This window comes from Mirounga angustirostris, unplaced genomic scaffold, assembly GCF_029215605.1.
Source record: "Mirounga angustirostris isolate CCGP_5_RB_7025 unplaced genomic scaffold, mMirAng1.0.hap1 SCAF_15, whole genome shotgun sequence".
NCBI lineage: Eukaryota > Metazoa > Chordata > Mammalia > Carnivora > Phocidae > Mirounga > Mirounga angustirostris.
In genome coordinates this window covers 28,467,245-28,478,049 of record NW_026991723.1, presented here as the reverse complement: position 1 = coordinate 28,478,049, position 10,805 = coordinate 28,467,245, and the positions used below count along the sequence as shown (strand labels likewise).

Sequence of the window (10,805 nt, the reverse complement as noted above, 5' to 3'; positions counted from 1 at the left end):
AATCCAAAAGTTATTAGACAAGTCAGTCATACAAAGGTGTTTACAGCAGTGATGAGTGAAGTGGTAACATTCCCCGTGTAAAATGCCGCACAATCAAATCACAACTTGGGTCTTCAGTGGTTCAAGTGTGGTCAGTTTTAAAATAAAATTCATTTTCTGGATATTCTGTCCCCAGTCAAGGTCTTCCTTATGCCCTCAGCTCACACGACAGGAAAACTAGCCATGGTGGCGATTCCACAGTGGTTGTCCCGGTCCTTGGCCAACAGCATGTAGCCCTGCATGCCCCAGTTTGTACCCCAGCTGGAAGGAGACAGAGTTTGCCATTTCTTACCAACAATCCAACACATTTCTTTTCACGAACAATCACACCTGATACTGAGGAGTGCACCAGAGGCCAAGACAGATTCAGGAAGAAGCTTTCACAGAAGTGCAAAATGAGAGGCAGGAAAAGGAAACTCTTGGGGTCAGATGTGTTCCAGAAATAAGAAAATTTTCAAGTTGAGGAATGCAATGGTAGCGAAACTACAGCAGGAACCTAGCAAGCTATTGGTGTCATCACATGAATTGTCTCTGTTCCCCCTCAGTGGGATAAACACTTTTGGGATTTCAGAAGTATGTTCAGGGTTTGAGGATCTGCAGCTCAACGTTCATTCCAAAAAGGACTCCCTTTTCAATTTCAAAGATAAGTATTTTTTTACTCTTTATACCTGTTCTTGACAATCCAATATTTTTGGTTATCCGATTCTGCTCCTTCAAAGCCATAGCCAACCACCAGAACACCATGATTCAGGCTTTCACTGCTGCAATTTGGATCATAATAAATGCCTGAAAAAGTAAAATTCAATGCTGAGGTGGAACATCCAAGTGCCATGATAACGTGTGACAATAACCTAGTAACCACAGTAAAGGAGGCAGCTCAAAATTCAGTTGTGATACAAATCCAGATAAGATTTAGAAATCAGATCTTTTTGTTTAGGTGGTTTAGGGATTTCGGACATCATCTAATATTAGCAGAAATACGCACTGTCACCACCTCTTTTGTAAAGAACAGTGAAGGGGCATAAAAGACCACTTGTTGAAACTTGGTCATTCTACCATGTGATGTCAGCCTAAGGAAGCAGCAGAGAACACAAAATTATTTGAGCCAAGGGTTTCTTTCCAATGTTGATTTCAGTAGTAAAATTCCTTGGAAATTTTCAAGGCCCAACAGTTGGAACAAAGTAAAGTAAGCTATACCAGTCAAGTTATGTAGTCATTTAAATATATTTATGAAGTGCTTAAAATCATGGGGATATGGGTCAAGTCATGTCAAATGGTGACAATAGGAACAAGGATTAATATACAGAATGAGCCACTATGCTAAATCCACACTCTCCTGATTTCCACATAGTTAGAGTCAATCTTGCTGTATGTCAGGCTGGTTACCCATTTTTTCTGCCCAATTTTCTATGTAGACCAACGCTTACCTTTTTTATAGAACTGGAAGGAATCCGGGCTTGAATCTACAGCAGCAGAGACCGGCCCCACAGTTGCCACTGTGGTCATAAGACCATCCTCCTTGTTTAAGACGTGCCAGAAGGTGGTCACATTGGCAGCAGATTTCTCAGGCCTGTATTTGCAGGATTCACTCTTTCAAAGGGAAAGGGGAAGGGACTTGATTATTACCATCCACTTCCTGGGGAACATGAGCTCAAGAGAGTTTGCAGCTGAGTGATTCCCAAGTCAAGTTTGTTATAAAGCATCTCAAGATGCAAATTGTGATTGATTGTTTTGAAATTGGGAAATTAGCAGATATCTATTCAATGAGACACAGTTTTGGTCCACTTGTTCATAGATTTTTCACTCTGGAGATCTGTGCTATATATAAAATGGTATTTGTGTTGCTGTGTGACCTAGAAGTAGGAACAGCTATATGGTAACCCTCTAGGCAGAGAACTGTGCCAGGCTAATACATTTTAATGACAGTTCTGACCATTTGCATATACAGAGCCTACAATCTAAAATGAGTATTCTAAATGTAGTCTCTGTTTTTACCGAATATGCTCAACTTTGATAGAAGATGAGGAACTCCACTTACCCTTGCAAGATACGGATAGGATTCCTCTGAGTCCAGGCCTCCGTTGTCCTTCACATACTGGAAGGCATAATCTATCAGGCCTCCACGGCAGCCCTCATTGCCTTGAGACCGAGAGCAGTCCAGCAGGTTCTGCTCACTCAGTGACACGAGTTTGCCAGTTTTCCGGAACATCTGTCCTTCGAGAGCACCAGTTGCACTAAAAGCCCAACAAGATTGACACTGACCCTGAAAACAAAATGAAAAAGCTTTTAGTCTACAAAATTAATAGCAAGACTTTGACAACAGCCCTTAGATCTGAAATCTCTTTCAAAACATAACAAACTGTATACGGTTCCTCAACTTCCATAGCAAGGACACTGGTTCCTTTTGGCTTTACTCTTGGAGAGGGACCTGCTGAATACTGTCTCACCTGATCCTTCACAGGGGTTACGTAGCCTTTCTCTCTCCAGTCCACAGAGGAGGGGGTCTCAGCAAAGAGAGGTGCTTGGAACACGTTCCCTTCTTCACGCTTCTGAATTTTAAGGTCATTTAACACCTGTTTGAATTCTTCACTGGTCTTCAAGGAAAAGGAAATAGAATGTTGACAAGCAGCAGATTTTTTGGTAAAGTACTGAGGACAGGACGCACGAAACATTCAGCAATCCATGCCACCCTCACCAGGTCACCAAAGGCGTTCATTGCCATCGCGAAGCTGTGTTTCCCTTGGCTGTATTCCTGATTGTGCCGTTCAATCATTTGCATATTCTTTGTCCACACTGCTCTCCTCCATCCTTCTTCATTCTGCAGAAAGACATATAACCCATCATCTTTGTTTCTATTTAAAACCAACTCACCTGCACCAAACGGATGCGCTGACAGAGAGGACGGGAAACCCTGACCAGGGCTGCGCGGACGCTCCGGGAGCTGCTCTCCAGCAACCACGCAGCGGGACAGACGCCCCCACCGTTGTGCAGTCACGGTGCCCCGCTGACCGCCTCGGCTAGAGCGGCCTCAAGCAGCTACTCTCTGCTGTGAGCTCGCACCAGCACAGAACATCCCCTGGGGGTCTCACTGGACGCCGCAGCGGTTACCCACCTCGTCATACAGCTTCCCGTGCGCCGCCTTCCACCGGGACCAGCGCGCATCTGAGCTCTGGTCGGCTTCTGGAGCAGCTGTGGTTGTTCCCAAGCACAGGGCAGCCAGGAGGAGAGAAGGATGCATGTTCCAAAACCTAGGAAGGGAAAACACACGGGTTTCTGCTTAGACCAAACCACCTAAAAAGCCCTGCTCCTTTCTTCCGAGATGTTAGAACCGCTATGGTAGAGCAAAAAGATTGCATTTATCCTCCCAAGTCTTTCCATGAGGCTGTGAGGAAGACTAAGGATGTGACACGTCCTGGGGGCCTGCTGCCCTGCTCCCTGCCCTGCGACTCTCCTGCTGCTTCCAGAGCATGTAGATGGCAATGCAGGGAGTGACGGGCCCTGACTCTGATGTGTGGGGGTCAAGCTGCCATGCCTGGAGGGGCCAGGCCCTGGAAGAGTGCCTCCTGGGAACCCCAAACCCCTGGCCCCCAAGGCTGGTATCCCCCCGTGTTTTCAAGGGTGACCCCTCCCTTCAGGCCTGGGTGGGGATCTCACCTGAGGCAGATGCAGTGGTGCAGGCTCAGTCACAGGTGCAGGTCAGGGGGTATCCAGCAGGCCTGGTGATGGGTGGGAGGCTGCCCATTTAAGCCTGGGGTTTGGCCCTGCCAGCCCTGCCCCTGACACCTACCTGCACTGCAATTGGCTAAGCCAGCCTGTGGGTGGGGTCTCTGTGCCCTGGAGCTCTGGGGCCCTGGGGCATGTGATGGCTGGGTCCCTACTTGTCCCAGGGGAGGTTGTGCCTGCCTCAGTGGACCCAGGGAAGTCAAGCAAGAGGACTAGGGAAAGGCCGGTAGAGGGGTCCCGTGCCTCCTGGGGACCCAGATCAACTAATTAGCAGGAGTTTATGTGTTGGCAGGTGTTCATAAAAGAAGCTCATAGGGAGCCCCAAGTGGGTTTCCAGCGTCACCCTGCGTATCCTTTAGGCTTAGAGTTTTTGGTTAAAATCTCCCCGAGGGCTGAGAACAGGATAATCTAGCCTAGGGGTGGCTCCTGTTTATTCCAAGCAAAGGTGGGGCAGGTGGAGGAAGCAGAGCCCACAGGGGGATGTGTTATCACTGTTTCAGGATGGGATGCCTCTAAATTTTGGAAAATCTGGAAAGGACTGGCAATTCCCCAAACAGGGGACGCGCTGTGCAAGGCTCAAGTGCTTTCAAGGAAAGGGACTGATAGGAAGGGTGTCCAGAGAAGGTTTGGCATTTTGTAATGCTCCTGTCCTGTCTTCTCCAGCAGGGATTCTTCTTCCCTCTCAAGCCTTTCTCAAAACAACAGAAATGATTTATTTCCAGAAAAATATGGTTTAACAAAAGGAGGAAAGATGGAATGCAGAAACTGCTTTTACCTGCCCACTCTCTGCGTTATGGATTATTATGTTTCTTAGTATCAAACGTGCTTATCTTGAGATTTAATTTTAGAAGTTTTAGAAAAACAGCTATCCTAAGCAAAAGAAAAAAAAAAAGTGTTCATCAGGAGACCATGAATTTTCCCTCTGATGACCAGTTTTGCTCTCCTTAGGAACACGATTCCACACGTCTAGACAGTGGGTCACAGCCTCCTTCTCTGGACCCATGCCCATGAGACCCCCCGTGATCCTCCACACACCAGGTCTCCAGCACTTCTCTGCTCGGGGAGGGCAGGGGTCAAAGGGATTCCATACAGCGGCTGGGAGTCAGGGGGGGCCAACACGGACATTCCGCAGCTCATGGCTGCCCGCCCCCCCGGCAGGCTCCCCAGTGCCCTCAGCCTCAGTTTCCTCATGGAGGACGTGGGGCAGTGATTCAGTTTTCCTCAGACGAGTCTTGTGGACTGAATGCACTACATGGCAGGCATTAACACAGAGGAGGGCTCATTCCATACTGCTTTCTTATGAGGTCAAAGAGAAAATCCTTCCAAAGGTCTTGCCTAATTCAGAAAATATTTACTCAAGAATTTGATACATAGGCCATCCCTACTTATTTCTTTACTTCCTGGGAGCCAGGTTACCAGATAGTGAAATGAGCCATAAAGTATAGGTAAGTAAGCCTATATGTTAAAAAGCCAAGCTACATCTGGTTATCATTCTTAAACTATGCTCCCAAACTGATAAATTAGACACACCTATCCTAGGACTATGCCCACAGAACCTAAAATACAATCTACGGTTTCACGTTTGACCCATTATGCTAGAGATAATATCACATTTTCAATCACAGATAGCTTAGTTTGCCTATTAGAATTTAGGAGGTCATTCGAGGGCTAAGGCGGCTGACGCTTCTCTGAAAGCTGTGGAGATTACAGGGAGCTGACGTTTCATACCCGGCAGCATGGATGACATTGATGAGGTGCAACCCTGAGTGTGCATGAACACGTGGGGTCACGGGAACTCTCAGCATTACTAGTGCTGGTGCAAATGGTAAGCCTCTCTGGGCAGGGGCTCCCCAGCTTCTTCTAATGGTAACTACACACCTGACACCCAACTCAGCAATTCTAGTGTCAGACGTCTACCCAAGTGAGAATGTTCACAGCAGCTTTACGCATAACAACTTCCAACCGGAAAGCACAGGAGAATGAAGAAACACACCGTAGTACATTCATACTCAACAATTTAAAAAGAACAAGCTTTCTCTACATGCACCAACGTAGACGATTCTTAAAAACACTATGTCAGGGGGCGCCTGGGTGGCTCAGTCGGTTAAGCACCCAACTTATGATCTCGGCTCAGGTCATGATCTCAGGGTTGTGAGATCGAGCCCCATGTCGGGCTCCACACTGGGCATGGAACCCGCTCTTTCCCTCTCCCTCTGCCCCCCCCGAAATTAAAAATACCATGTCAAGCAAAAGAAGGTACATATTAAAAAGTACATATAATTGTATTATATGAAGTTCAAAAGGCAAAACTAATCTGTGGTGATAGATAGCAGAACAGTGGTCTTGCAGGGGGATTATTGTCTGGAAAGGGGCATAAGAAAACTTATTAGAATGTTGGGAAATTCTATATCTTAATCTGGGGGGTAGTTCCACAGGTGCCTACATTCTCCAAAACTTACTCAACTATATACTTAAGACCTATTAATTTTATTCTATATAAAATTCTACCTCAATAGAAACTTTGTTAGGGTAAAATTTGAGATCAAGGCAAAAAAAGTTACATTGTAAAAAATGGAAATCTGTATCAGGATATTGAGCAGATTCCTGCCTTTTCTCTGAAAAACAAAACAAAACAAAACAAAAACAAATCTGTGGAAAGTAGCCAAGAATCTTTCCATTGGCCCTAGAGCTGTGCCCCCGGTAAGACTGTCAACATCTGTGCTTGTTGACATGGTGGAAATAAAAAGCGACGACAGGTCTCCCCGTGAAGACAGCTGGGAGAGGGAAGCCTGAGCTCCGGCTTCTCCATGTCGCCGGCACCTGCAGGCTGGCTTCAGGCAAGGCCACAGGGACAGCTGCTCCAGTGGACAGAGCGTCCTGAGCTCAGGATGAGCTGCAGGGAAGTCTGTTCCCCCATGGCGTCTTGCTTTCTTCTTCTGTAAATTATTCCAAAGCACTCAGCTGACACAGGATTTAAATACCATTCTTTTGTCTTTAAAGCCGAGGGAGAACCATTAGTAACCAATGTCACACTTTATTTGTAAAACAATAAATGTTTTACTAGGTCCTTAGAGAGAATATCACATTTTACTTAGCCCGTGTTTCTAAAGCGGAGAGTTAGAACATCTCCCAGGGAGGCCTCTGCTGGGAAGGAGCAAAAGAGGGGAAGACGAGGGAACCCACTTTCCTTCAGGGGAAAAGCTGCTTTGTTCTTCTGTATTTGACTTTTCTGTTTGGAAAGCCTGTTTATGTGAGAGACTTCCTCGTTTCTACTAAACTCTGTGCCCCAGTCATTTCATACAAAATAAAAACTGCAAGCATGCTTGCTTTTAAGGATTTACAATATGTTTATGCATCTTGGGGAAATCTTTCTTTAAAAATTTATTACTTCAGTCAGCCATTTATTGAGGGTAGTCATCTGGTTCCGTACTCCAAATTATGGAGACTATGAGTCCTTTAAAAATTCACATTTTTGGGATGCCTGGGTGGCTCAGTCAGTTAAGCATCTGCCTTGGACTCAGGTCATGATCCCAGGGTCCTGGGATCGAGCCCCGCATCGGGCTCCCTACTCAGCACAGAGTCTGCTTCTCCCTCTGCCGCTCCCTCTGCTTGTGCTCTCTTGCTCTCTCTCTGTCAAATAAATGAGTAAAATCTTTTAAAAAAATTTCACACTTTTAAATTTTATATCACATCCATTATAATTTCCAAATATTTCACATCTTCTAGGTAGCACCAGAATGGTCCATTAGTAGAAGAAAAAAAAAATCATTTCCAGGCCATTTAACAAGAAGTAGATGAGATATTCGCAGTGACCACTTGTGACGTCACTCTAGCAGGGAACATCCCTCACCCTCTATGCAATATAGGCAGGAAGTATTTGGTTTTGCATGGTGTAAAGCCATAACTGGTTTCTGATTAATTGTCCAGGACTGTTGGGCTACTTAGTCTTTCATAGTGTTAGCACTGGACTCCTTGTCCTTTTATCCCATTCTGAAGGACACCTTCACCGTCCTCGGAATCTTTGTGTCCCGCATTCGCGCTCCAGGCCCTGAATAGCATTTCCAGGCTCACCTCTCACTCCCCGCCGTGAACAGTGCGCTCCAGACACATTACTCTCATGACCTGATGTTGCTCTGAGGAGCTCTCCTTGACCACGCAGCGCCTTCCACCTGCAATGCTCTTCCTTCCCATCCCACCTCTTTAAATGTCTGGTGAAATCCTGCTCTTCCCTCCAGTCCCCTCTGAGAAGCCAGTAAATGGATTTCCTCTTTGTTTCCATAGCTTCTGGACCTTAAAGCCATCAGGGTGCCTGTTTTATAATTTTTGTGTTTTATGATTTTTTGGTAACCTTGCCAGGCTGAGCTCCTCAAGCTCGTGGTCATGTCTACTACACCATGCCTGCCTGTCTGCCTACTTGCAGCACCTGCTGACCCATTGTCTCAATGACTGGGTCAGCAGGGGCTTGAGTAATGAGTAAGGTCACGTGCTGCACTAAAAATATGGGCAGCAGAGCCAAATGAAGACTTCTAATTGCTTTAGATTTTAACATTTCTTCTAATATGCGAAGTACATCCATACATAAAGTTGCTCTCAATTTGGTCACATTACAAGTGAGTAAATGGAGTGGAAATATTCACATCTATGTTTACATCTTTTTCTGTGTCTTTTTCTTTTTTTTTAAATAAAGATTTTATTTATTTATTTGACAGAGAGAGACACAGCGAGAGAGGGAACACAAGCAGGGGGAGCAGGAGAGGGAGAAGCAGGCTTCCCGCAGAGCAAGGAGCCCGATGCGGGGCTTGATCCTAGGACCCTGGGATCATGACCTGAGCCGAAGGCAGACGCTTAATGACTGAGCCACCCAGGCGCCCCTCTGTGTCTTTTTCTAAGTAATAAGCTGTGATAATTCATCCAAGGCAGGTGAATTTTCCTTCTACACTATATATGAAGAAAGAATTTAGTGAATAAATCCATGTTCAAGCAAGTGCAGTGAATGTTTTAAAGTATTTAGTAGAAAAAATGCTTATAACACCGTTAATATCATTTTTAAAAGATTTTATTTATTTATTTGATGGAGAGAGAGAGAGAGATCACAAGTAGGCAGACAGGCAGGCAGAGGGAGAGAGAAGTAGACTCCCTGCCGAGCAGGGAGCCCGACGTGGGGCTCGATCCCAGGACCCTGGGATCATGGCCTGAGCAGAAGGCTGACCCTCAACGACTGAGCCACCCAGGCACCCCAACATGGTTAGTATCATTATCATCTGCATTCAAATGTCCAGAAAATTACACATATATCAGCTACTTATTAACATGGCCATTCCACTTTATCAGCAGCAAGGGCAAGTTACTTGCAACGTTTCATTCAGATATTCTAGAATTCAGGAAACCATCATCACCATCATCATCATCACCTTGGTGGAATTCGTCAACAACTTGGAATATGTTAGGCATTGTTAAATGGTTTAAATAGACCACTGCATTTCCTTTCACAGTAACTTCTACCTGAAAGAATCTTGAACACTTGCTGCCCTTCCCAAAGATAAAAATTTGGAGATGGGGAACTCTAATTTAGTCCATGCAAAGATTAAGAAAACTAACTCAATGTAAAACCTGAATAATTAACAGCTCAAATAGTCATAAGACCTCCTCAAAGAGCAAATGACAGGTAACCCAAACCAACTGAATTCATTTTCTTAAAAACAGGATTTTGGCAAAGACATTTGGGACGTTGACAGAGTTGATAGCAATGTTGAAGAAACAGATGTCAGGACTGAAACAACTGGAATCCAGGGCAAATCTGGGATCTAAGTAGCAGGAACTATTAGGCAATATTGTCAGGGTTCAGTTGCCGGAATGAAGAATTCACACTGTTTCTTTCATCCTTGCGTCATTCTGCTTCTAGATTTAAAAACCTGGAAGACAGTGTCTATCGATATTTTATCCCATGTCTAAGGGAGGACTAGGCATCTTAATTATAGCCCCCCCAAGATTGCATGCAATGGGGAAGAAATAAGTTTCTAAAAAGAAACCACAGTGCTCCAACCAAGACCAGAGGAAGTGGATGCTGGTGGCTGAGAAATAGCCTTGGTTCCACACAGCAGCCCCCATTTAGCTTCTCAACACACAGATCAACTTTTTCTTTTCATTAAACTTTTTCTTTTGAGATAATTATAGAGTCACATGCAATTGTAAGAAATAATACAGAGAAATCCCATTTCCCTTTTACTGGCAAAAAGCAGACACATAGATCGATGGAACAGAATAGAAAGCCCAGAACTAAACTCACGCATATATGGTCACTTCATTTACAACAAAAGGGGTGAAAATATACAAAAGGGGAAGAACAGTCTCTTCAATAAATGGTGCTGGGAAAACTGGACCACTCCACGCAAAAGAATGAAACTGGACCACTATCTCACACCATACACAGAAATTAACTCAGAATGAGTGAAAGATTCAAATGTAAGTTCTGAAAGCATAAAACTCCCAGAAGAAAATAGAGGCAATAAGCTCCTTAGATGTAGGTCTTGGCAATGGTTCTTTGAATCTGACACCAAAAGGAAAAGCAAGAAGAGGAAAAACAAACAACTGGCGCTCCACCAAACTAAAAAGCTTCTGCACAGCAAAGAAACCCATTAACAAAATGAAAAGGCAACCTACCGAATGGGAGAAAATATTTGCAAATCATGCATCTGATAAGGGTTTAAAATCCAAAATATTAAGAAACTCATAGAATGCAATAGCAAGGGACACCTGGGTGGCTCAGTCGGTTAAGTCTCTGCCTTCAGCTCAGGTCATGATCCCAGGGTACTTGGCTCGAGTTCCACATCAGGCTGCTTGCTCAGCCAGGAGCCTGCTTCTCCCTCTGCCTGTAGATCCCCCTGCTTGTGTTCTCTCTCTCTCTCTCTTTCTGATAAATAAATAAATAAAATCTTTAACAAAAAAATAAAAAAGTGAAATATTAAAAAAAAGAATGCAATAGCAAAAAAAATATTAAAAATTGTCAGAAGATCTGAATAGACATTTTTCTGAAGAAGACACAC

General features: G+C 44.7%; 1 protein-coding gene across 1 annotated transcript; it reads right to left on the bottom strand.

Moving 5' to 3' along the window:
* Window positions 1–200: 200 nt before the first annotated feature.
* On the bottom strand, window positions 201–3,349 carry LOC123840966 (procathepsin L-like). The gene is made up of 7 exons (XM_064578914.1): window positions 3,152–3,349; window positions 2,735–2,857; window positions 2,487–2,633; window positions 2,078–2,302; window positions 1,467–1,629; window positions 708–825; window positions 201–300 (listed from the first exon to the last, which is right to left on the bottom strand). Exons 1-7 carry the CDS (start codon window positions 3,275–3,277, stop codon window positions 201–203), a joined length of 1,002 nt encoding a protein of 333 aa, XP_064434984.1. The 5' UTR covers window positions 3,278–3,349.
* Window positions 3,350–10,805: the final 7,456 nt, after the last annotated feature.

Bases quoted from the DNA above. Each gene is read 5' to 3' on its own strand.
- LOC123840966 (XM_064578914.1), bottom strand. From the start codon at position 3,277: ATGCATCCTTCTCTCCTCCTGGCTGCCCTGTGCTTGGGAACAACCACA. The intron at 2,858-3,151 runs GTGGGTAACCGC...GTCTTTCTGCAG, and splicing joins ACGGGAAGCTGTATGACGAG to AATGAAGAAGGATGGAGGAG. The intron at 2,303-2,486 runs GTGAGACAGTAT...TTTTGTTTTCAG, and splicing joins TAACCCCTGTGAAGGATCAG to GGTCAGTGTCAATCTTGTTG.